This window comes from Oncorhynchus mykiss, chromosome 6 (assembly GCF_013265735.2).
Source record: "Oncorhynchus mykiss isolate Arlee chromosome 6, USDA_OmykA_1.1, whole genome shotgun sequence".
In the NCBI taxonomy this organism is placed as follows: Eukaryota; Metazoa; Chordata; class Actinopteri; order Salmoniformes; family Salmonidae; genus Oncorhynchus; species Oncorhynchus mykiss.
This window is the reverse complement of record NC_048570.1, coordinates 93063058-93090995: the sequence shown is the minus strand read 5'-3', so window position 1 is coordinate 93090995 and position 27938 is coordinate 93063058. Positions and strand designations below refer to the sequence as shown.

At 44.0% G+C, this 27938-nt stretch overlaps 1 protein-coding gene across 22 annotated transcripts; it reads left to right on the top strand.

Moving 5' to 3' along the window:
* The first annotated feature begins 364 nt into the window (after positions 1-364).
* Positions 365-27778, top strand: LOC110526830 (troponin T, fast skeletal muscle isoforms). Of its 22 annotated transcripts, none has more exons than XM_036981569.1 (16): positions 365-572; positions 5467-5505; positions 5865-5878; positions 12519-12527; positions 14304-14423; positions 18347-18364; positions 18799-18819; positions 19775-19793; positions 20095-20134; positions 20276-20392; positions 20902-20979; positions 22376-22489; positions 23387-23499; positions 23724-23814; positions 26338-26378; positions 27384-27778. In XM_036981569.1, exons 1-16 carry the CDS (start codon positions 403-405, stop codon positions 27418-27420), a joined length of 1041 nt encoding a protein of 346 aa, XP_036837464.1. In that variant the 5' UTR covers positions 365-402; the 3' UTR covers positions 27421-27778. The 22 variants fall into 22 exon arrangements, with proteins under 22 accessions (XP_036837464.1, XP_036837463.1, XP_036837466.1 ...); XM_036981568.1 differs by having other exon boundaries at positions 14301-14423; XM_036981571.1 differs by lacking the exon at positions 12519-12527.
* The last annotated feature ends 160 nt before the right edge of the window (positions 27779-27938 follow it).

The following is a 27938-nucleotide window of genomic DNA, read 5'->3' as shown; positions in this document are numbered from 1 at the left end:
TCCCATGACTGGACTCAGTAATGACTGACTAACTGACTGACTGACTGACTGACTGACTGACTGGCAGACTGACTGACTGACTGACTGACTGACTAACTGACTGACAGACTGACTGACTGACTGACTGACAGAGTGTGTACTCCTGCTGGTAGAACACACAGGGGGACATTGTCCGCGTTCCAAGCCGCTGATGTATAACCCTCCAGACTCCAGCAGGTTATGCCCACTGGGATCCCCATTACTCACCCTATCAGTTCTGCTGCTGCTCACGACAAATATAGATATAAATATAGCATCTCAGCTGCTTCTTTTCCACAACCAGAACCCCACTCCTTCTCTTATCCCTCCTCACCCCCCCGCCAACTCCCCACCTTCATCCATCTCCTTATTGAGGGTGTTAAGATGCCGCAGGCCCCCCTCGACTCCCCTACCTCACACTGTCAGACCCCAGCCAATGAGCAGCTTGACCAGATCAAATATCACTATAACACAAGGACTTATTTGATGAGAAGAGTTACAGCCAGTCTCCCCATCCGTCGCCAAGGAGTCTCACTTCTTTCAACTTTTCTGAGGTAAGAAAGAAAGATAGATAGAAAGACAAAGGGTTTGAGAAACACAACAATCAACCGTTTAAGAGTGATTGATTCCTGTGTTTATTATAGAGGGTTTGTTAATATTCCTGGGCAGGTACGTGCCACTGATACAGAGAGACAGACAGAGATGGATAAAGAGACAGTGATTTACGAGTCCAGGAAGAAGAACCAGTCTCTCCTACTGTCACAGTAGATTTATCATAGGAGAATCTATAGCCTACTAATGTATAGAACTGGAGTCTAGGAAGAGGAAGTGGTCTCTCCTACTGTCACAGTAGATTTACCATAAGATAATCTATATCCTACTAATGTATAGAACTGGAGTCTAAGAAGAGGAAGTGGTCTCTCCTACTGTCATAGTAGATTTACCATAGGAGAATCTATAGCCTACTAATGTATAGAACTGGAGTCTAAGAAGAGGAAGTGGTCTCTCCTACTGTCATAGTAGATTTACCATAAGAGAATCTATAGCCTACTAATGTATAGAACTGGAGTCTAAGAAGAGGAAGTGGTCTCTCCTACTGTCACAGTAGATTTACCATAGGATAATCTATAGCCTACTAATGTATAGAACTGGAGTCTAAGAAGAGGAAGTGGTCTCTCCTACTGTCATAGTAGATTTACCATAGGAGAATCTATAGCCTACTAACGTATGGAGCTGGTACTAACTGCTGGTTGTAATCTAAGCTGCTCCAGCCAGACTGCTGGGGGCATCTGAGCCCGGATGTTGGACTGTGGGACACGTCTCACAATTGCAAAACATTTTAAACATCTCTAACCTTCATCTCTAAACATCTCTAATCATCTCTCTAATCATCTCTACTCTCTAAGTTTACGTGCAGCACTGTAAACAGTCTGAAACACTGAAATAGTTCAGTTTCTTCTGTTTGGAGTTTGGTAGTATATCATTTTTAAGACAACAATTTTCATTAGACAACTTTAAATGGTTTAAATTGACCGAAAGAGAAAATAGATTGAGTCAATGCTTTCTAGATACAGATAGGTCAATACAATACTTGTTTTCAAGGTGTTTTATGTGTTTTGTGTAATTGAACACTTTGGTGGACAATCCCTGGATGCTAAATCAAATTGAAAATGTTTTTGTCACTTGGTTTATAAACAGGTGTAGACTAACAGTGAAATGCTGATGGGCCCTTCCCAACAACGTAGAGAGAAACAACAGGTGTAGACTAACAGTGAAATGCTGATGGGCCCTTCCCAACAACGTAGAGAGAAACAACAGGTGTAGACTAACAGTGAAATGCTGATGGGCCCTTCCCAACAACGTAGAGAGAAACAACAGGTGTAGACTAACAGTGAAATGCTTTCTGACGGGCCCTTCCCAACAACGTAGAGAGAAACAACAGGTGTAGACTAACAGTGAAATGCTGACGGACGGGCCCTTCCCAACAACGTAGAGAGAAACAACAGGTGTAGACTAACAGTGAAATGCTTTCTGACGGGCCCTTCCCAACAACGTAGAGAGAAACAACAGGTGTAGACTAACAGTGAAATGCTGATGGGCCCTTCCCAACAACGTAGAGAGAAACAACAGGTGTAGACTAACAGTGAAATGCTTACTGACGGACCCTTCCCAACAACGTAGAGAGAAACAACAGGTGTAGACTAACAGTGAAATGCTGACGGACCCTTCCCAACAACGTAGAGAGAAACAACAGGTGTAGACTAACAGTGAAATGCTTTCTGACGGGCCCTTCCCAACAACGTAGAGAGAGAAACAACAGGTGTAGACTCACAGTGAAATGCTTACTGACGGGGCCCTTCCCAACAACGTAGAGAGAGAAACAACAGGTGTAGACTAACAGTGAAATGCTTACTGACGGGGCCCTTCCCAACAACGTAGAGAGAGAAACAACAGGTGTAGACTAACAGTGAAATGCTTACTGACGGGGCCCTTCCCAACAACGTAGAGAGAGAAACAACAGGTGTAGACTAACAGTGAAATGCTTACTGACGGACCCTTCCCAACAACGTAGAGAGAGAAACAACAGGTGTAGACTAACAGTGAAATGCTTACTGACGGACCCTTCCCAACAACGTAGAGAGAGAAACAACAGGTGTAGACTAACAGTGAAATGCTTACTGACGGACCCTTCCCAACAACGTAGAGAGAGAAACAACAGGTGTAGACTAACAGTGAAATGCTTACTGACGGGGCCCTTCCCAACAACGTAGAGAGAGAAACAACAGGTGTAGACTAACAGTGAAATGCTTACTGACGGGCCCTTCCCAACAACGTAGAGAGAGAAAAATAGAAAAATAATAACACAAATAATAAATACTAAATGAGTAACGATAACTTGGCTATATACACCGGGTAACAGTACCAAGTCAATGTGCAGGGGTAAGAGGTCATGGAGGTAGATGTGTGCATACTGTATAGGTAGGGGTAAAGTAACTAGGCAACAGGATAGATAATAAACAATAACAGCGGCGTATTTGATGAGTCAAAAGAGTTAGTGCAAAAAGGGTCAATGCAGACAGTCCAGGTAGCTTTTTGGTTAAATATTTAACTAACTAGGTAGCAGTCTTATGGCAGAGAGAACAGTCTAGGGCCATTCTCTGACGGGCCATTCTCTGGTATAGGGCCATTCTCTGATGTCAGGTCCTGGATGGCAGGATGCTCGACCCAAGTTATGTACTGGGCCGAACGTACCTCCTTCTGTAGCGCCTTACGGTCGGTCGGATGCCAATCAGTTGCCACACCAGGCGGTGATGCAGCCAGTCAGGATCCTCTCAATGGTGCAGCTGTGGAACATTTTGAGGACCTGAGGGTCCATCAAGAAGTGTGTCCTTAGCTTAGTGTGATGAGCTTGGAGGTCACTACGGTGTTGAACGTTGATCTGCAGTCAATGAACAGCGTTCTCACATATGTGTTCCTCTTGTTCAGATGGAAGAAGGCAGTGTGGAGGGCAATAGAGATCGAGTCGTCTGTGGATCTGTTTGGGGGGGGGGGGCGGTATGCGAATTGGAGTGGGTCCAAGGGTGTCTGGGATGATGATGTTGACGTGAGCCATGCAAAAAAGCCTTTTTCAAAGCATTTCATGATTCCAGATGTGAGTGCTACGGGGCGATAGTCCGTTTAGACAGGTCACCATTGCTATAGAGCAGTACAGTGTTTTCTATCAGGTTCAAACAGCTATGGAGATACAGCTGCTCTGAGTGTTCTAGACTGAGGGTTATGGGTCAAAGGTTACATCCCTTGGGGCCTCCCGGGTGGCGTAGTGGTCTAAGGCTGTGCCGCCAGAGACTCTGGGTTCGAGCCCAGGCTCTGTCGCAGCCGACCTCGACCGGGAGGTCCATGGGGCGCAAACCCAAGGAAATCTTCAAATGGGCAAACACACACACACACAGACACACACACACACACACATACACACACACACACACACAAAATAGGATAGATTTTCAACCAAATGTTTTTATATAGTTTTAGTGTTAGTCTGGTGGAGGCGCGTCGTCATCGTCAACCAGTCTTATCACAAGTTAACCAACGAACCACAAAGGGTCAACCGAATGGTCTTGTCGACCCCCCAACCAATCAGGAAGGATCCTCAGACCTCTCCTTACCATCATCACTTATTCCTTCTTTGTTGTGATGAATGACCACGATGCCCAGATATGGAGAAGAGGAGAGGGTGGATTTGGGAGCTATGTGGACAGAGAAGGTCTCAGCTGAGTCGGGGTAATAAGATCCTAAAGGACTAAGCCTGAAGGACATCTGCAGCTGTCTTGGACCACTAGGTGTGAAAGAACCCTCTTAGGACACTTTATATATATATCCGAAAGGATTAGAAATGAGAGTTCTTCCACGTCCTGTACAGCCGAGGGCTTCAGAGACCTGAAGGAGGATGAGGAGATGTGTTAGCGTGTCGTCTTTACTACATGACATTAAGTTGTCCTTTCAGTGCACCTTAGGGAAGTTTTAGCCTACAAATGATGTCAAAAGTTGTTGGAAGCACCTCTCTGATTCAGAGGGGTTGAATGAGGAAGACAACTGACTAGGTATACCCCCCCCCCCCCCCCTTCACCGCACCTCTCTGATTCAGAGGGGTTGAATGAGGAAGACAACTGACTAGGTATACCCCCCCCCCCCCTTCCCCGCACCTCTCTGATTCAGAGGGGTTGAATGAGGAAGACAACTGACTAGGTATTCCCCCCAACCCCCCCCCCTTCCCCGCCCCTCTCTGATTCAGAGGGGTTGGGTTAAATGAGGAAGACACCATTTCAGTTGAATACATTCAGTTGTACAACTGACTAGGTACCCCCCCCCCCCTTCCCCGCCCCTCTCTGATTCAGAGGGGTTGGGTTAAATGAGGAAGACACATTTCAGTTGAATACATTCAGTTGTACAACTGACTAGGTACCCCCCCCCCCTTTCCCCTTCCCTTGTATTACCCAGGTATCCCCCCCCCCTTCCCTTGTATTACCCAGGTATCCCCCTTTCCCCTTCCTTGTATTACCCAGGTATCCCCCCCCCCCCTTTCCTTGTATTACCCAGGTATCCCCCCCCCCTTCCCTTGTATTACCCAGGTATCCCCCTTTCCCCTTCCTTGTATTACCCAGGTATCCCCCCCCCTTTCCTTGTATTACCCAGGTATCCCCCCCCCTTCCCTTGTATTACCCAGGTATCCCCCCCCCTTCCCTTGTATTACCCAGGTATCCCCCTTTCCCCTTCCTTGTATTACCCAGGTATCCCCCCCCCCCCCTTTCCTTGTATTACCCAGGTACCCCCCCCCCCCTTTCCTTGTATTACCCAGGTATTCTCCTTCAGATGAAAGGGGGGAAAACATCCTACAATATATAATATATAATACATTTAAATGAAGAAACCTTCCTGCTTTTCTTCCAGGTGTAAATCCACCGTCACCATGTCTGACACTGAGGAAGTGTAAGTATTCCAATTTTATCATTCATTTCAATTTAGTTTAATTTATTTTATGATTGAGGATTTAAAATCCTTGTTAGGCTCATTAGCTACCAAATGGTTTACAACGAACTAAATGTATTACGTTTTGGTGCTATCAGTGGGACTGAGACATTTACAACCTGACCACTGGGTATCATGTTAGTAAATCATTGCAGTTGGAGTGAAACAGGATAGACATGAGGTCTATCGGTGGTGACATTAAAGTTTTAGTTAATGCAGGTAGGAATGGTGATTTCTATTACTGAAGAGAGCAGGTGAACTTATAACTCTAAGTTAAATGAACCTTTTGATGTTGACTGTATACTGTTGTTATTTTTCAGTGATCAGATCGAGGGTAAGTGGAAAAATTAACAATATTACGTTGAAAGAATCTACTCTTACTTTAATGATCAGTGATACGTATCTCCACATGTCATTAAACAAGGTGGAGTTGAGGCCTTCTGTACAACAGCTTCCTCTATTCTTAGAGCTGTGTCTCCCCCAACTGGGTTCCCGAAGAACAGACAGATGGTGTCCATTCTCAACCCGTCTGTCCTCAACTCTGTGTTTACTTTATAATCATGTAAAGATACTGTTGTTAAGCCTGAACTCTTTTACACTGTGTATCAGCAGTGGTGATAATAATGAAATGTTTCTTCTAACCTTCTAAAAGGGTTGAAGTCTGTCTATTTCTGTGCAGGTTTGGCTTCACTCAGTGAAAGATAATGTTAATATCAAAGACTATATCATTAGATTTGAGTTTCAGGTACATATTGTCAGGCAATGGGGTCCGCAATACAGGCCCATTAATTCTGGCAATTGTCTTTTACCTGAGGAAGTAAGACAATCATCTTTTGCTGCTGTATTCTGTATGGTGCTGTATTCTGTCCTCCTAGACTGGACACAGCCCTAGATGATGGTATACTGTCCTCCTAGACTGGACCCAGCCCTAGATGATGGTATACTGTCCTTCTAGACTGGACCCAGCCCTAGATGATGGTATACTGTCCTCCTAGACTGGACCCAGCCCTAGATGATGGTATACTGTCCTGTCCTCCTAGACTGGACCCAGCCCTAGATGATGGTATACTGTCCTCCTAGACTGGACCCGGCCCTAGATGATGGTATACTGTCCTCCAAGACTGGACCCAGCCCTAGATGATGGTATACTGTCCTGTCCTCCTAGACTGGACCCAGCCCTAGATGATGGTATACTGTCCTCCTAGACTGGACCCAGCCCTAGATGATGGTATACTGTCCTGTCCTCCTAGACTGGACCCAGCCCTAGATGATGGTATACTGTCCTCCTAGACTGGACCCAGCCCTAGATGATGGTATACTGTCCTCCTAGACTGGATACAGCCCTATATGATGGTATGCTGTCCTCCTAGACTGGACCCAGCCCTAGATGATGGTATACTGTCCTCCTAGACTGGACACAACCCTAGATGATGGTATACTGTCCTCCTAGACTGGATACAGCCCTAGATGATGGTATTCCGTCCTCCTAGACTGGACCCAGCCCTAGATGATGGTATTCCGTCCTCCTAGACTGGACACAGCCCTAGATGATGGTATTCTGTCCTCCTAGACTGGACCCAGCCCTATATGATGGTATACTGTCCTCCTAGACTGGACCCAGCCCTAGATGATGGTATACTGTCCTCCTAGACTGGACCCAGCCCTAGATGATGGTATACTGTCCTCCTAGACTGGACCCAGCCCTAGATGATGGTATACTGTCCTGTCCTCCTAGACTGGACCCAGCCCTAGATGATGGTATACTGTCCTCCTAGACTGGACCCAGCCCTAGATGATGGTATACTGTCCTGTCCTCCTAGACTGGACCCAGCCCTAGATGATGGTATACTGTCCTCCTAGACTGGACCCAGCCCTAGATGATGGTATAGTGTCCTCCTAGACTGGATACAGCCCTATATGATGGTATACTGTCCTCCTAGACTGGACCCAGCCCTAGATGATGGTATACTGTCCTCCTAGACTGGACACAACCCTAGATGATGGTATACTGTCCTCCTAGACTGGATACAGCCCTAGATGATGGTATTCCGTCCTCCTAGACTGGACCCAGCCCTAGATGATGGTATTCCGTCCTCCTAGACTGGACACAGCCCTAGATGATGGTATTCTGTCCTCCTAGACTGGACCTAGCCCTATATGATGGTATACTGTCCTCCTAGACTGGACCCAGCCCTAGATGATAATATACTGTCCTCCTAGACTGGACCCGGCCCTAGATGATGGTATTCCGTCCTCCTAGACTGGACCCAGCCCTAGATGATGGTATACTGTCCTCCTAGACTGGACCCAGCCCTATATGATGGTATACTGTCCTCCTAGACTGGACCCAGCCCTAGATGATGGTATACTGTCCTCCTAGACTGGACCCAGCCCTAGATGATGGCATACTGTCCTCCTAGACTGGACCCAGCCCTAGATGATGGTATACTGTCCTCCTAGACTGGACCCAGCCCTAGATGATGGTATACTGTCCTCCTAGACTGGACCCAGCCCTAGATGATGGTATACTGTCCTCCTAGACTGGACACAGCCCTAGATGATGGTATACTGTCCCCCTAGACTGGACCCAGCCCTAGATGATGGTATACTGTCCTCCTAGACTGGACCCAGTCCTAGATGATGGTATACTGTCCTCCTAGACTGGACCCAGCCCTAGATGATGGTATACTGTCCTCCTAGACTGGACACAGCCCTAGATGATGGTATACTGTCCTCCTAGACTGGACCCAGCCCTAGATGATGGTATACTGTCCTCCTAGACAGGACCCAGCCCTAGATGATGGTATACTGTCCTCCTAGACTGGATACAGCCCTAGATGATGGTATACTGTCCTCCTAGACTGGATACAGCCCTAGATGATGGTATACTGTCCTCCTAGACTGGACCCAGCCCTAGATTATGGTATACTGTCCTCCTAGACTGGATACAGCCCTAGATGATGGTATACTGTCCTCCTAGACTGGATACAGCCCTAGATGATGGTGTACTGTCCTCCTAGACTGGATACAGCCCTAGATGATGGTATACTGTCCTCCTAGACTGGACCCAGCCCTAGATGATGGTATACTGTCCTCCTAGACTGGACCCAGCCCTAGATGAAGGTATACTGTCCTCCTAGACAGGACCCAGCCCTAGATGATGGTATACTGTCCTGTCCTCCTAGACTGGACCCAGCCCTAGATGATGGTATACTGTCCTCCTAGACTGGACCCAGCCCTAGATGATGGTATACTGTCCTCCTAGGCTGGATACAGCCCTATATGATGGTATGCTGTCCTCCTAGACTGGACCCAGCCCTAGATGATGGTATACTGTCCTCCTAGACTGGACACAACCCTAGATGATGGTATACTGTCCTCCTAGACTGGATACAGCCCTAGATGATGGTATTCCGTCCTCCTAGACTGGACCCAGCCCTAGATGATGGTATTCCGTCCTCCTAGACTGGACACAGCCCTAGATGATGGTATTCTGTCCTCCTAGACTGGACCCAGCCCTATATGATGGTATACTGTCCTCCTAGACTGGACCCAGCCCTAGATGATGGTATACTGTCCTCCTAGACTGGACCCAGCCCTAGATGATGGTATACTGTCCTCCTAGACTGGACCCAGCCCTAGATGATGGTATACTGTCCTGTCCTCCTAGACTGGACCCAGCCCTAGATGATGGTATACTGTCCTCCTAGACTGGACCCAGCCCTAGATGATGGTATACTGTCCTGTCCTCCTAGACTGGACCCAGCCCTAGATGATGGTATACTGTCCTCCTAGACTGGACCCAGCCCTAGATGATGGTATAGTGTCCTCCTAGACTGGATACAGCCCTATATGATGGTATACTGTCCTCCTAGACTGGACCCAGCCCTAGATGATGGTATACTGTCCTCCTAGACTGGACACAACCCTAGATGATGGTATACTGTCCTCCTAGACTGGATACAGCCCTAGATGATGGTATTCCGTCCTCCTAGACTGGACCCAGCCCTAGATGATGGTATTCCGTCCTCCTAGACTGGACACAGCCCTAGATGATGGTATTCTGTCCTCCTAGACTGGACCTAGCCCTATATGATGGTATACTGTCCTCCTAGACTGGACCCAGCCCTAGATGATGGTATACTGTCCTCCTAGACTGGACCCGGCCCTAGATGATGGTATTCCGTCCTCCTAGACTGGACCCAGCCCTAGATGATGGTATACTGTCCTCCTAGACTGGACCCAGCCCTATATGATGGTATACTGTCCTCCTAGACTGGACCCAGCCCTAGATGATGGTATACTGTCCTCCTAGACTGGACCCAGCCCTAGATGATGGTATACTGTCCTCCTAGACTGGACCCAGCCCTAGATGATGGTATACTGTCCTCCTAGACTGGACCCAGCCCTAGATGATGGTATACTGTCCTCCTAGACTGGACACAGCCCTAGATGATGGTATACTGTCCTCCTAGACTGGACCCAGCCCTAGATGATGGTATACTGTCCTCCTAGACTGGACCCAGTCATAGATGATGGTATACTGTCCTCCTAGACTGGACCCAGCCCTAGATGATGGTATACTGTCCTCCTAGACTGGACACAGCCCTAGATGATGGTATACTGTCCTCCTAGACTGGACCCAGCCCTAGATGATGGTATACTGTCCTCCTAGACAGGACCCAGCCCTAGATGATGGTATACTGTCCTCCTAGACTGGATACAGCCCTAGATGATGGTATACTGTCCTCCTAGACTGGATACAGCCCTAGATGATGGTATACTGTCCTCCTAGACTGGACCCAGCCCTAGATTATGGTATACTGTCCTCCTAGACTGGATACAGCCCTAGATGATGGTATACTGTCCTCCTAGACTGGATACAGCCCTAGATGATGGTGTACTGTCCTCCTAGACTGGATACAGCCCTAGATGATGGTATACTGTCCTCCTAGACTGGACCCAGCCCTAGATGATGGTATACTGTCCTCCTAGACTGGACCCAGCCCTAGATGATGGTGTACTGTCCTCCTAGACAGGATACAACCCTAGATGATGGTATACTGTCCTCCTAGACAGGATACAACCCTTTTATTTATTTTTTTTATTTTTATTTTACCTTTATTTAACTAGGCAAGTCAGTTAAGAACAAATTCTTATTTTCAATGACGGCCTAGGAACAGTGGGTTAACTGCCTGTTCAGGGGCAGAACGACAGATTTGTACCTTGTCAGCTCGGGGGTTTGAACTTGCAACCTTCCGGTTACTAGTCCAACGCTCTAACCACTAGGCTACACTGCCGCCCCAGTATACCCTAGATGATGGTATACTGTCCTCCTAGACTGGACACAGCCCTAGATGATGGTATACTGTCCTCCTAGACTGGACACAGCCCAGGATGATGGTATACTATCCTCCTAGACAGGACCCAGCCCTAGATGATGGTATACTGTCCTGTCCTTCTAGACTGGATACAGCCCTAGATGATGGTATACTGTCCTCCTAGACTGGACACAGCCCTAGATGATGGTATACTGTCCTCCTAGACAGGATACAGCCCTAGACGATGGTATACTGTCCTCCTAGACTGGACACAGCCCTAGGTGATGGTATACTGTCCTCCTAGACTGGATACAGCCCTAGATGATGGTATACTGTCCTCCTAGACAGGATACAAACCTAGATGATGGTATACTGTCCTCCTAGACAGGACACAGCCCTAGATGATGGTGCACTGTCCTCCTAGACAGGATACAACCCTAGATGATGGTATACTGTCCTCCTAGACTGGACCCAGCCCTAGATGATGGTATACTGTCCTCCTAGACTGGACCCAGCCCTAGATGAAGGTATACTGTCCTCCTAGACAGGACCCAGCCCTAGATGATGGTATACTGTCCTGTCCTCCTAGACTGGACCCAGCCCTAGATGATGGTATACTGTCCTCCTAGACTGGACCCAGCCCTAGATGATGGTATACCGTCCTCCTAGACTGGACACAGCCCTAGATGATGGTATAATGTCCTCCTAGACTGGACACAGCCCTAGATGATGGTATAATGTCCTCCTAGACTGGACACAGCCCTAGATGATAGTATACTGTCCTGTCCTCCTAGACTGAATACAGCCCTAGATGATGGTATACTGTCCTGTCCTCCTAGACTGGATACAACCCTAGATGAGCCTTTAAGATGTGTTATTATTTAGAGAATGCAAATTATATACGCATGGGTTTGAATAAATGTTTTTTGTCAAACTCACAAATAGCGTGTAATTTATGCAGTCATGGAGGATATTATATAGTATGTATGATCAGCATGATTCTGACTTGACTTGGGACAAGGCTATAGACTCCTATAGAGCCATGTCTCAAGTCAAGGATTGGACCAATTTATGAACTAAGAAATGTCTCTTATAGAGCAATGTCTCAGGTCAAGGATTGGACCAATTTATGAACTAAGAAATGTCTCTTATAGAGCAATGTCTCAGATCAAGGATTGGACCAATTTATGAACTAAGAAATGTATCCTATAGAGCCATGTCTCAGGTCAAGGATTGGACCAATTTATGAACTAAGAAATGTCTCCTATAGAGCCATGTCTCAGGTCAAGGATTGGACCAATTTATGAACTAAGAAATGTCTCCTATAGAGCAATGTCTCAGGTCAAGGATTGGACCAATTTATGAATTAAGAAATGTCTCCTATAGAGCAATGTCTCAGGTCAAGGATTGGACCAATTTATGATCTGAGAAATGTATCCTATGGAGCCATGTCTCAGGTCAAGGATTGGACCAATTTATGAACTAAGAAATGTCTCCTATAGAGCCATGTCTCAGGTCAAGGATTGGACCAATTTATGATCTGAGAAATGTCTCCTATAGAGCCATGTCTCAGGTCAAGGATTGGACCAATTTATGATCTGAGAAATGACATGTGTTTTTTGTTTCACCATATTTCTTTTGCGGAAACTGAAGACGAGGAAGGTAAAAAAAACAACAACAACAACAACAACAGACAATTCGGTTTCCATGGCGTTTCCACTCTTACTAATTTGTCGACTCTTACCCTTTAATCTGAAATGTGTTTGACAATGCCTGCTTTGCAAGTCTTTTTAATAGATTATTTGTGTGACTGGATATTTTATGACTAATTAACAACCGCTTTTGCTTCCCTTCAAATGTCTGTAATGTGGAGCTCATAAACATCTTAACTGCACTGGAAAGCTAGCTTTGTATGAAGTCAGGTTCACACAACATTACTCATCTCATATGTATATACTGTATTTTATACCATCTATTGCATCTTGCCTATGCCGCACAGCCATCACTCTTCCATATATACATTTATATGTATATTTATCTGTATATATGTCATTCACCCCTTTAGATTTGTGTGTATTAGGTAGTTGTTGTGAAATTTTTAGATGACTTGTTAGATATTACTGCGCTGTCGGAACTAGAAGCACAATCATTTTGCTGCACTCGCATTAACATCTGCTAACCATGTGTATGTGACCAATGACATCTACTAACCATGTGTATGTGACCAATAATATCTACTAACCATGTGTATGTGACCAATAACATCTGCTAACCATGTGTATGTGACCAATAACATCTGCTAACCATGTGTATGTGACCAATAATATCTACTAACCATGTGTATGTGACCAATGACATCTACTAACCATGTGTATGTGACCAATAACATCTGCTAACCATGTGTATGTGACCAATAACATCTGCTAACCATGTGTATGTGACCAATAACATCTGCTAACCATGTGTATGTGACCAATAATATCTACTAACCATGTGTATGTGACCAATAACATCTGCTAACCATGTGTATGTGACCAATACAATTTGATTTGATTTGATTCATGTCTGTTTTCCCACAACGAAGCAAAGATTTAACATGGACTCAGACCTTCAGTGGTGCGCTCTAATTCTTTGTTGTAACTTAGCAACCACAATGACATTACAGTATGCAGCCACACATAATGATACCCGTACAGCCTTCCCTGTGTGTGAGCTTCGTGTACCAGTTCGTCAGGTGGAATGGAAATACTTATTGCTTTGTTTGTCCGGTGATCAACTGAATTCCCTAGATAATAAAGTCTGTCATTGTTGATCAAGCGTTTGTAAAAAGAAAAAATAACAATCTCACAAAATCCCTGCTTGCTTATCATTTATCATCATCACGTTTGTTTTATCTGCGCTTAATCACGTTTGATTTATCAAACGGCTTGTCAAACACTTCTTAAAGGGTGACTGTTTTAACTTAGTGACTTTTTAGTGATTTTAGAAAACTTAAAAAAGAATGAAAAATGTGATTGGGCGATAAGGAATTCCACATTTTTTTTTTGGTCATGTGACACGTTTTCAAAATCAGGTATCTCCGGTATGCAGAAAACCATCAATCATTCATAACGTACCATTTCACTTCATCTTATTAATGCCATCTACCCATCTTTTTCCATCCCTCTTTCCTCTCTTCTCTCATTCCTCTCTTTCTGTTCTTCTCAGCATCACTGCTCGCTGCACACACCCCAGCAGGACAGTACTGTCCTCTCCTCTCTTCTCTCATCCCTCCTTCTTAAAACTGAAGTAATCTAATTTCATCCTACAACCCTAACCAGATTCTCTCTCTCTCCTCCTTATACGCGTTCATAAACAAATATCTAACCTCTCTCCGAAACCCTTCCTCCCCCTGGTCTCCCGCTGCATGCTGTGTGCTCTGCTGCGTGTCCCAAGAAGAGGTAGTAGAAGTAGAGGTAGCCCCCGAGGCAGCCCCAGAGGAGGAGGTAGAGGAAGAGGAGGTAGAGGAGGAGGCAGAACCCGAGCCTGAGCCTGAGCCCGAGGTTGTAGAGGAGGAAGGTATGTGGCGTAGCTTATTCATTCATCCTTCCCTCGTGCAACCACACCTGTCCCCCAGGTAGACATAGATGAGACCTACTAATATAGTGTATAGTCCCTCCTGATAGTGTCCCCCCCCCCCCCCCCCCCCCCCTTGTCTCCACCTCAAACCCCTGAGGCACTAATGTTAACTGTTGAGCTACTGGAGGTGCCTCCTCTTCATAACTGCCCTCTATGAAGAAAGCATATTTATATCGTCTACATCAGGGGTGTCAAACATACTGGATCCCCTGTGAGCTGATTCATGGGACTGGTTTGAGTACTGGGGGGGGGGGGGGGGGGGGGGGGGGGGGGGGGGTACTGAACATGGCCCACGGGGCAAAATGAGTTTGACACCCCTGGTCTACGTACTGTATATCCATAGTATACTATGTACTGGATATTAGTACTGTATATCTATAGTATACTATGTACTGTATATTAGTACTGTATATGCATAGTCTACTATGTACTGTATATTAGTACTGTATATCCATAGTCTACTATGTACTGTATATTAGTACTGTATATGCATAGTATACTATGTACTGTATATTAGTACTGTATATGCATAGTATACTATGTGTATTAGTACTGTGTATCCATAGTGCAGTATGCATATTGGTACTGTATACCTATAGTATACTATGTACTGTATATTAGTACTGTATACCCATAGTATACTATGTACTGTATATTAGTACTGTATATGCATAGTATACTATGTACTGTATATTAGTACTGTATATGCATAGTATACTATGTGTATTAGTACTGTGTATCCATAGTGCGGTGTGCATATTGGTACTGTATACCCATAGTATACTATGTACTCTATATTAGTACTGTATACCCATAGTCTAGTATGAGTATTAGTCACAGCTACAATACACGTTCATGTACTTTCTCAAGCACGCCTCTGCCTCACTGAATGGCTTCAGCTGCTTCCTCTCAAACTGCTTCTTTAATATCACCGATCATGATCAATCCCAAATCCACCCCTAGGCCCTAGCCCCTAGCCCCTCTGCACTTGGAGATCTGAGATGTGCCTAGACAGTGGTATGAGCTAGGGGTTAATGAGGATGAGATCTGATATGTGCCTAGACAGGTGTTAGGAGCTAGGGGTTAATGAGGAATGTGGTGTTAGATTTGCCTAGACAGGTGTTGGGAGCTAGGGGTTAATGAGGTATGTGGTGTTAGATTTGCCTAGACAGGTGTTAGGAGCTAGGGGTTAATGAGGAATGTGGTGTTAGATGTGCCTAGACAGGTGTTAGGAGCTAGGGGTTAATGATGAATGTGGTGTTAGATGTGCCTAGACAGGTGTTAGGAGCTAGGGGTTAACGATGAATGTGGTGTTAGATGTGCCTAGACATGTGTTGGGAGCTAGGGGTTAATGAGGAATGTGGTGTTAGATGTGCCTAGACAGGTGGTAGGAGCTAGGGGTTAATGAGGAATGTGGTGTTAGATGTGCCTAGACAGGTGGTAGGAGCTAGGGGTTAATGAGGAATGTGGTGTTAGATGTGCCTAGACAGGTGGTAGGAGCCAGGGGTTAATGAGGAATGTGGTGTTAGATGTGCCTAGACAGGTGTTAGGAGCTAGGAGTTAATGATGAATGTGGTGTTAGATGTGCCTAGACAGGTGTTAGGAGCTAGGGGTTAACGATGAATGTGGTGTTAGATGTGCCTAGACAGGTGTTGGGAGCTAGGGGTTAATGAGGAATGTGGTGTTAGATGTGCCTAGACAGGTGGTAGGAGCTAGGGGTTAATGAGGAATGTGGTGTTAGATGTGCCTAGACAGGTGGTAGGAGCTAGGGGTTAATGAGGAATGTGGTGTTAGATGTGCCTAGACAGGTGGTAGGAGCTAGGGGTTAATGATGAATGTGGTGTTAGATGTGCCTAGACAGGTGGTAGGAGCTAGGGGTTAATGAGGAATGTGGTGTTAGATGTGCCTAGACAGTGGTAGGAGCTAGGGGTTAATGATGAATGTGGTGTTAGATGCTGCAGATGCATTGGGCTTGTGGATTAATATATACTCTAGCCCTACCTGGGAATATTTACTAAACTAGTAAGGGTGCAAGAAACTAAAGCTAAACCAATGCCTGCTATCTTCCATTCTTACTATATCACCTCACCGGGAGATGCTATCTTACATACTTACCATATCACCTCACCGGGAGCTGCTTCTCCCAGAATGCAACTGGAGAAAAGATAATGAGCCCCTGATTTTGTAGTGCTCTAAACTTTCTGTATATGATGGGAATGTATTAGAACCTGGAGGTTGCTTTCTAGAAATGTTTTGAATATGGCAAATGGATGAAAATGCTCAATGGAAGAAAGGAAGCTTCCATCATAAGTAACTGACTATTATATTTAAATCCTGCTCCAAAATAACCTGATTAACATATTTAAATCCTGCTCCAACATAACCTGATTAACATATTTAAATCCTGCTCCAAAATAACCTGATTATTATATTTTAATCCTGCTCCAAAATAACCTGATTAACATATTTAAATCCTACTCCAAAATAACCTGATTAACATATTTAAATCCTGCTCCAAAATAACCTGATTATTATATTTAAATCCTGCTCCAAAATAACCTGATTATTATATTATAATCCTGCTCCAAAATAACCTGATTATTATATTTTAATCCTGCTCCAAAATAACCTGATTATTATATTTAAATCCTGCTCCAAAATAACCTGATTATTATATTTTAATCCTGCTCCAAAATAACCTGATTATCATATTTAAATCCTGCTCCAAAATAACCTGATTAACATATTTAAATCCTACTCCAAAATAACCTGATTAACATATTTAAATCCTGCTCCAAAATAACCCGATTATTGTATTTAAATCCTGCTCCAAAATAACCTGATTATTATATTTTAATCCTGCTCCAAAATAACCTGATTAACATATTTGAATCCTGCTCCAAAATAACCCGATTAACATATTTAAAATAACCTGATTAACATATTTAAATCCTGCTCCGAAATAACCTGATTAACATATTTAAATCCTGCTCCAAAACAACCTGATTAACATATTTAAATCCTGCTCCAAAATAACCTGATTAACATATTTAAATCCTGCTCCAAAATAACCGGATTAACATATTTAAATCCTGCTCCAAAATAACCTGATTAACATATTTAAATCCTGCTCCAAAATAACCTGATGACTTTATGTGGATTACGGTATTTTTTTCATCCATGCCCACCTCTCTTCCTCAATGGTCCTAATTTCACCATGACAGAGATGATGTTGAGGAAGGCGGTCCCTCATTCCTTCAACCTCGTTATACCTGTGTTTCATTACCGCAACGGCACGGATGAAGGATGACGTTTCCTCATATAAAAGGAGCTTTCTTTGCCCCGTTTGAGATCTTGTCTGAAAAGCCTATTTTATTAACCTATAAAGGACTGATTACAGGAACGGTGCAGAAAGTTGATGACCGTTAATTAACAACTTGTTTATCTCTCACATTGGGGTGTCATTTAATATAATACTGTATATCAATTATTTATTGTTATAGTTCATATTCATATTTACCTGTTTTCTTGAAGTGTACTTCTGGCCACATTTACTCTAATGTATGGTGTATTACACTGGTCATAAACACCTCAATTTGGGTGAGTGAATGTTCTGCAGAGCTGTGCCTAGTCAACTGAATGTGTACTGAATGCGCTAGCAGGCACCAGGGTTGTAAACTTCTGTGGAACTTCTGGGAATTTCCAGTTTTCTTCTTCAGAAATCCCATTGGAATATTTCTGGAACTCTCCGGGAACTTTGCAACCCTGGCGGGCACCGACAGCTTGTCCTGAGCTTATGTACAGTATATATCACTAATCATGATATCTATTCTGCTCTTGCTTTGGATGTTTGTTGCATGCAGAGGCCTATGAAGAGGAAGGTATGTGTATTCAAGTTCTTAAAGTTGTATGTGTACCTCTGATTGGACAGACTGCACTGTGTCAGTCTCCTCTCCCAGTTCAGGAGGTTTACGCTATCGCAAGACTGGAGAAAGAGACCCTGTCCATGAGTCCACGTGCTCCAGTAGCAAAACACTGCCCAAATGTAGTCTCCTGCTAAATATCTTTCCCCTATATTCGCAACAAATTAATGAAAGTTAAAGGCCTGAGTAATCTCGGGAACCAAGAACCAAATCTCACGTGAATAGTCTGTCACGCGAAACTACGGCCTGAGTGGCCTATATGAGAAATGACAGCAAACAGACCTGTTGTGACAGCGTGAGAAAGGGTGACAGAATATGAAATGCTGCAGTGACTCCTATGTTCATGTCTGCTCTGTCTGCTTCTCTTCCTGCATGACATTCTGCCAAACCAGTCGAGGAAGGAGAACAAGATGGTACTTTGTATTTCTCTGACTGCTAGAGTGTTGCTGTTGCTTTGCTTGTGGTTTCTACCTGTTTTGAGTGTGAACGTCAAGACAAAATCTAATCACAATGGCAACGATGTTTTCGGTACTTATTGACAATTCATTGTAATTTCTGATTTTAATGAATATTTCTGTCACCAACTTGACTTTTGGAATAGAATTAACATGTATCATCCAAGTACAGAATTCAGTCTTGGATTGTAGAAAGAGTCTAATTCTGACAATGAAGTAGTTCTAATGAAGAAGAAAGGAGAATGGAATGTAGAAAGAGTCTAATTCTGACAATGAAGTAGTTCTAATGAAGAGGAAGGAAAGGAGAATGGAATGTAGAAAGTGTCTAATTCTGACAATGAAGTAGTTCTAATGAAGAGGAAGGAAAGGAGAATGGAATGTAGAACGAGTCTAATTCTGACAATGAAGTAGTTCTAATGAAGAAGAAAGGAGAATGGAATGTAGAAAGAGTCTAATTCTGACAATGAAGTAGTTCTAATGAAGAGGAAGAAAGGAGGAAGGAAGTCATAAATAGCATAGAGATCCTACATAGTGAATAGTAAAGTATTACTCTTGTCCTACTCATCCTTTACAAGCACCTACACTGTACATATCTGTTATTATACATGTTAACAGCTTTTTTTTTCACTAACACGTACCAAATTAACATCGTGAAATTGAAAGTAAAACCTACAGAACGGTTTACTTTTCCTATTATAATATGAATGAGTTATTATTTTTTTCTAAGTGAATAAAAGTAGCCTGAAACTGCGGCCCAGAGATGTAACACGAAGTGTGTCCACACGGATATGTCCCCTTGATTAACTGAACCTCCATTTTGGATCTGTTGCTTGAGATCTTTGTCACTGGTTTGTGATATCTCTAACACTGTAATATATTCTTCCCCCACTTTTACGATGCTCTTACCGAACAGAGGAGAAGCCCAAGTTCAAGTGAGTAGAACTTCTATCCAACATTCATGGCAAACCAACCAATTCAAGCTGTGTGTGTGTGTGTGTTCATCAGGGTTGGGATCAAGTCAATCCATTCAGGAAGTAAACTGAAATTACAATTACAATTGTCCTAATTGGAAGAAAAAAAACAAGTGAAGGAGGAATTGAACGAATTGGCTTGTATGCTAAATGTTTTAGAAGGACAGAACCAACAGTGGCAGCGCCAGAACCAGGTGAATTTTGCTGCGTTGTGCTAAAAGCATTAGATATAACTTACGTGGCATATTTTGACATTCCATAGAGTCCCTAAGGTCCCTGATGGCGAGAAGGTGGACTTTGACGTAAGTACACTATAAATCGTTTATCCTAAATCCTGTTTCCTGAACTAAAACATCCTTGGCCAAAAGAAAGCAACCGTTTAGGTCTGGTACAGTGATACAACACTTGAGGTCATCTCTCTCTAACTTTTGTTGTTTTAACAGGACCTCCATAAGAAGCGTCAGAACAAAGACCTGATTGAGCTGCAGGGGCTGATCGACGTCCATTTTGAGAACAGGAAGAAGGAGGAGGAGGAGCTTATCGCCCTCAAGTCCAGAATTGTGAGCTGTTATTACCTCGCCTTTACAGCTGTAAACACAGGTGTACATACCAGGGTCTGGGAGTCAAATCCATTTCAATTGCGGACCATTCAGGAAGTACTCTGCAATTACAACTACAATTATTCTTCTATTCTTTTCAATTAGGAACATTTGGAATTGGAGTTGTAATTTGGTTAACGTTCTGAATTGACTGGAATTTAAATGGAATTGACCTTAACCCTGGTAGAACCAGGTATAAATTCAGGAGTAGAAACTATGCTTGACTTGCAGAATGGAGCCCAAACTGATACATAGATCGATGTTGACCTTCTGGGAATTTTGGGCTTCTGTCTTGAAGAACTTCTAGAACTTAATTCCAATCCTTTAGCCCAAGTAACAAGGCTACAGTAAACCATGTGTTCTGGTGGCCTAACAACCTATCTCTTAGCCCAAGTAACAAGGCTACAGTAAGCCATGTCTTCTGCTGGCAGACCGGTGAACAACTGTGTCTGTGGTTCTATTCCTCTCAGGAGAAACGCAGGTCAGAGAGGGCTGAGATCCAGAGGGTACGCACTGAGAAGGACAAGGAACGCCAGGCCAGACGTGAGGTCTGTACAGCCTAAACTCTGCAGGCAAACACATGAATTCAACATGTACTTTCAGTTTTTTTTTTTTACCAACATGTGGTTGCTTAACGTGGGTGTTGTTGATGCTTAACGTGGGTGTTGTTGTTGCTTAACGTGGGTGTTGTTGATGCTTAACGTGGGTGTTGTGGTTGCTTAACGTGGGTGTTGTTGATGCTTAACGTGGGTGTTGTTGTTGCTTAACGTGGGTGTTGTTGTTGCTTAACGTGGGTGTTGTTGTTGCTTAACATGGGTGTTGTGGTTGCTTAACGTGGGTGTTTTTGTTGCTTAACGTGGGTGTTGTGGCTGCTTAACGTGGGTGTTGTTGTTGCTTAACATGGGTGTTGTTGTTGCTTAATATGGGTGTTGTGGTTGCTTAACGTGGGTGTTGCTGTTGCTTAACGTGGGTGTTGTTGTTGCTTAACATGGGTGTTGTGGTTGCTTAACGTGGGTGTTGTGGTTGCTTAACGTGGGTGTTGTGGTTGCTTAACGTGGGTGTTGTTGTTGCTTAACGTGGGTGTTGCTGTTGCTTAACGTGGGTGTTGTGGTTGCTTAACGTGGGTGTTGTGGGTGTTGTGGTTGCTTAACGTGGGTGTTGCTGTTGCTTAACATGGGTGTTGAGGTTGCTTAATATGGGTGTTGTGGGTGTTGTGGTTGCTTAACGTGGGTGTTGCTGTTGCTTAACATGGGTGTTGTGGTTGCTTAACATGGGTGTTGTGGTTGCTTAAAGTGGGTGTTGCTGTTGCTTAACATGGGTGTTGTTGTTGCTTAACATGGGTGTTGTGGTTGCTTAACGTGGGTGTTGCTGTTGCTTAACGTGGGTGTTGTTGTTGCTTAACGTGGGTGTTGTGGTTGCTTAACGTGGGTGTTGTTGTTGCTTAACGTGGGTGTTGTGGTTGCTTAACGTGGGTGTTGTGGTTGCTTAACGTGGGTGTTGTGATTGCTTAAAGTGGATGCTGCGGTTGCTTAACGTTGGTGTTGTGGTTGCTTAACATGGGTGTTGCTGTTGCTTAACGTGGGTGTTGTGGTTGCTTAACGTGGGTGTTGTGGTTGCTTAATGTGGGTGTTGTGATTGCTTAAAGTGGATGTTGCGGTTGCTTAATGTGGGTGTTGTGGTTGCTTAACGTGGGTGTTGTGGTTGCTTAACGTGGGTGTTGCTGTTGCTTAACATGGGTGTTGTGGTTGCTTAACGTGGGTGTTGTTGTTGCTTAATGTGGGTGTTGTGGGTGTTGTGGTTGCTTAATATGGATGTTGTGGTTGCTTAATATGGGTGTTGTGGTTGCTTAACGTGGGTGTTGTGGTTGCTTAACGTGGGTGTTGTGGTTGCTTAACGTGGCTGTTGTGGTTACTTAACGTGAGTGTTTGGTGGTTGCTTGTACAGGAGGAGAGGCTGAAGAAGGAGGAGATGGATCAAAGGAGAAAGGCTGATGATGACGCTAAGAAGAAGTCAGCTCTGACCAACATGGGCTCCAGCTATAGCAGCTCACTGCAGAAGGTCAGGTGAACTCCACACACACCACGCTAAACACAAATCCAGGGCCTCTCAAAATTCTCCTTGTTTCCTACTTATTATTTTATTTAACTAGGCAAGTCAGTTAAGAGCTAATTCTTATTTACAATGATGGCCCACCCAGGCCAAACCATAACCTGGATGACACTGGAGCTATTGTGCGCCACCCTATGGGACTTCCAATCACGGCCAATTCTGAAACAGCCTGGAATTGAACCAGGGTCTGTAGTGATGGCTGCGATGCAGAGCCTTAGACCGCTGCACCATTCGGAAGTGCACAACCTCGTTCCCTACATATAGAGTGTACTTCTTTGGAAAACATAGACCTATCTTCATCACAGCCAACCTGCTCTACTGGAAACACATTTTAAGGTTTAATTAGTGGATGCTTCAGTCCTAGTTGGTTCCATGAAACGACACGCATCATATAACAACGTAACAGGATTGGAAGATAATGAGAGAGAGAGACGTCACATGATTGATGTTACAGATTGTTTGTCATTAAGAACTGTAGCTCTGAACCTCTTGTTCAACACAGATCTAGACGAAATCTGAAATGGCCCCACCCTTATTTCCCATTGCCTGACGACTCATCCTGAATTTAATTACATTGTTCTATCGATCTGCCATCCTAGAAGTCGTTTGTGCTGACGTCAAACATGACGCGATTCATTTATCCGTGTAGGCCAGCTCTGTCCCAACCCATCGGTTTCTGGGACCAATCAGAACGGGTCAGAATGTGTTCGCTTACTCAAAGAGATCCAGAAGAAACATTAGTGGCCATGGCGTTGGGCCTGAGTGATGTGGATGGGCAGCCAGGCTATATTCCCTATGTGTGTGTGTGTCTCTGAACCTGTTGCCGTTGCTCTGTCACCTCCCCAGGCCGACACTAAGAGAGGAGGTAAGAAGCAGACTGAGAGAGAGAAGAAGAAGAAGATCCTGGCGGAGCGACGCAAACCTCTCAACATCGACCATCTGAACGAGGACAAGCTAAAGTAAGATGTTCGTCTCGGTGGGAGCGTGGATATGTTTGTTTCTGTGTTAGTCAAAAAGAGGCAGAGTCCTGAACCTGAGCCCTTTGACATAGTTGTAGAGGAACTAGAACATTCCTTGTAGACATCTCTAGACTATGAGAATACTTCCTTTCGCTGTGGTCATTTTCAGATCACAGAAATGTGCAGTTTTTGAGCCAACCTCCTGAATGTGTTGTCCTTTGCAGGGACAAGGCCAAGGATCTATGGGAGTGGATGCACCAACTGGAGTCTGAGAAGTATGAACACATTGAGAAACTCAAGAGGCAGAAGTATGAGGTGAGTGATTTTTTTACATTTACATTTTTTATGTGCTTCTTCCATAGAGATACTATGCAAAATGACCGTTATTATACATTAGGGTTGGAGTCAGTTCACTTTTCAATTAAGTATTTTTTGAATACAATAAAAAGTATATATATATTTTCGATTTTTTTTTTTCTCCACATAATTTGAAGGGGCAATCTGTAGTAGATACATACACTACGTGGCCAAAAGTATGTGGACACCTGCTCGTCGAACATCTCATTCCAAAGTCATGGGCATTAATATGGAGTTGGTCCCCACCCTTTGATGCTATAACAGCCCTCCGCTCTTCTGGGAAGGCTTTCCACTAAATGTTGGAACATTGCTGCTATAACAGCCCCCACTCTTCTGGGAAGGCTTTCCACTAGATGTTGGAACATTGCTGCTATGACAGCCTCCACTCTTCTGGGAAGGCTTTCCACTAGATGTTGGAACATTGCTGCTATAACAGCCTCCACTCTACTGGGAAGGCTTTCCACTAGATGTTGGAACATTGCTGCTATAACAGCCTCCACTCTCCTGGGAAGGCTTTCCACTAGATGTTGGAACATTGCTGCTATAACAGCCTCCACTCTCCTGGGAAGGCTTTCCACTAGATGTTGGAATATTGCTGCGGGGACTTGCTTACATTCAGTCACAAGAGCATTAGTGAGGTCGGGCACTGATGTTGGGCGATTAGGCCTGGCCCGCAGTCATCGTTCCAATTCATCCCCAAAGGTGTTCGATGGGGTTGAGGTCAGGGCTCTGTGCAGGCCAGTCAAGTTCTTCCACACCGAGTGGAGTACGCTTTGTTATTGTCATAATAATTAGAACAATTATAGTCTAAGTGGTTCAGGGTCAATTTACTTTTGAAGTGCCGTTCCCGCCCCTGTTTTGGTAAAAACCTGTGCTGTTGTGCTCTTATGTATTTGATTGACTACTGATTCATAATCAGAGGGTAAGCGTTTTCTCTCATTCTGTAAGGAAGGACTTGCCGGTTGTCGTTCAGACAGAAGGCAATGCTGAAAACCATGTTTCAGGCAAAAAACGTGTTATTATTACAATGATCAACTTTGTGCACACAGAGGCTAATTAAACATTTAGGGTCAGTTTCCCAGACACCTGTAACTGAAGATTCTCAATTAACCTGGATTTCTATACCAGAACTAGGCTTAATTTGTGTCTGGTAAACCAACCCTTACTGTTACATCAGTGGTAGGTAGATTCACCAGATGTTGAGATAAAGGGGTTTTCTTACTGTTACATCAGTGGTAGGTAGATTCACCAGATGGTGAGATAAAGGGGTTTTCTTACTGTTACATCAGTGGTAGGTAGATTCACCAGATGGTGAGATAAAGGGGTTTTCTTACTGTTACATCAGTGGTAGGTAGTTTCACCAGATGGTGAGATAAAGGGGTTTTCTTACTGTTACATCAGTGGTAGGTAGTTTCACCAGATGGTGAGATAAAGGGGTTTTCTTACCGTTACATCAGTGGTAGGTAGTTTCACCAGATGGTGAGATAAAGGGGTTTTCTTACTGTTACATCAGTGGTCGGTAGATTCACCAGATGGTGAGATAAAGGGGTTTTCTTACTGTTACATCAGTGGTAGGTAGTTTCACCAGATGGTGAGATAAAGGGGTTTTCTTACTGTTACATCAGTGGTCGGTAGATTCACCAGATGTTAAGACAAAGGGGTTTTCTTACTGTTACATCAGTGGTAGGTAGTTTCACCAGATGGTGAGATAAAGGGGTTTTCTTACTGTTACATCAGTGGTAGGTAGTTTCACCAGATGGTGAGATAAAGGGGTTTTCTTACTGTTACATCAGTGGTAGGTAGATTCACCAGATGGTGAGATAAAGGGGTTTTCTTACTGTTACATCAGTGGTAGGTAGATTCACCAGATGGTGAGATAAAGGGGTTTTGAGCCATTTTTTTTTTTTACCTTTATTTAACTCGGCAAGTCAGTTAAGAACAAATTCTTATTTTCAATGACGGCCTAGGAACAGTGGGTTAACTGCCTCGTTCAGGGGTAGAACGACAGATTTTTACCTTGTCAGCTCTGGGATTTGATCTTGCAACCTTTCGGTTACTGGTCCAACACTTTCATTTGGGGAGGAAATGGTGGTAATTGCTGGAGTAGGATGGTTGGATTGGAATCAAATTCATTAAACACACGTGTTTGATGCCATTTCATTCGCTCCTTTCCGGTCAGTATTAGTGTGAGCCGTCCTCCCCTCCTGTGATTTAATGACATCAGATCAACTACAAACCCTTGTGAAGAGATTGACTGTGCCGATCCAGACACTAGTCCACTAGTGCTGTAGTGGGTATGCGTGTCGGTGAGAGTAGTCTTGGTTTCCCACCTCATCCCAACAGGTCGTTCCAACAGGACTGCTGCTGTCTCTTTAAAGGTGTCGCTAACGACCCAGAGGTCATGGGTCAAATGTAACGCCCACTGGCAACCTCCCTGCTGCTTCTGATTGGTTTAAACACGCTCATGTGTTGTTTTTTCAGGTCATCTCTCTCAGAAATCGTATTGATGAGCTTCAGAAACAGTAAGTACTGCCTCCCACTCCCTCAGAATTCCTTCCTCTCCCAGTCATTGTCTGCCTCCCTGTTGGAACCCTATTCCGAATATAGTGCACTAATTTTGACCAGAGCCCATAGGGTTCCCGATAAAAAGTAGTGCACTATGTAGTGAATAGGGTGCCATTTTGGGACCAAAACCCACTCTCTTCACTCCTCAGCGACAGTATGATGATCTGATGCATGTCCTAATAATGAAATGCATTGTCATACAATTTTACAATTGTAAACTGAACACGACATCTACTGTGTTTTACAATAGTATACTGAACACGACATCTACTGTGTTTTACAATTGTAAACTGAACACGACATCTACTGTGTTTTACAATAGTATACTGAACACGACATCTACTGTGTTTTACAATAACAAACTGAACACGACATCTACTGTGTTTTACAATAGTATACTGAACACGACATCTACTGGGTTTTACAATAGCAAACTGAACACGACATCTACTGTGTTTTACAATAGTATACTAAACACGACATCTACTGTGTTTTACAATAGTATACTAAACACGACATCTACTGTGTTTTACAATAGCAAACTGAACACGACATCTACTGTGTTTTACAATAGCAAACTGAACAACAACACTGTTTCTGGGATAGCTTAAAGATAGTCCAACATTTTGAACAAATAATCAAATCAAACACAACTTTTTTTCCCCCTTGTATGACAGGCTTCTTTTAAAAAACTATTTACTCTCACGGTAGTAATAACGTTGTAAAAAATAGTGCCTCCTGACCTCAGAATTAATGTTGGGCTCACCTACTATTTTGGATATTGTAATTTACACGTGGTATGTTATCCTAAACATGTAAATAAATCATACATTATAACTATGGTTCACCAATGGGACTATGTCATTGGCTGCTGTTTAATGCCAATGCTTGACACTAGAGGGCATTACCTACATAACAGAACAGGACCCCTGACGTGTGTTTGCACTGTTGACGCATTGCAGCAGCAAGAAGGGAGCAGCAGCCCGCCGCAGAAAGTAAACTGCGCCGACCTCAAGAGGCCTCAGCACCGGCGTGCGTCCGCCATGCTGCCCACTTCTGTACCGGCAGGGACAACTGCCTCTGCCTCTGCCCGCAACAGCCATCCAGAGACCGGCTAGACTCACGTCATGGAACCGACAAGATGCACTGGATGTCCTACGGTCTGCTTTCGTGTTATGTGAATTATGTTGTCACATTCGCATTCTTCTCATGTCCTGTCCTCTCACAGCGGACTGTTGTTAGGTTCTCATGTCCTGTCCTCTCACAGCGGACTGTTAGGTTCTCATGTCCTGTCCTCTCACACCGGACTGTTAGGTTCTCATCGTATTTTTTTTGTAAATAAAAAAGAGTGACGCTTCATGTGTGTCTGTTGCTGTTGTGTGTTAACTGTTTTCTCAGCACAATAAAACACATCTTATTTACTTTAACATCGCGCAATATAGTTTGGGTGGGCCTACTCTTGTGAGGCGACAGTAGCCTAACTCAGGCGGGTTCACAAGTCTTCCATGATTTAAAAT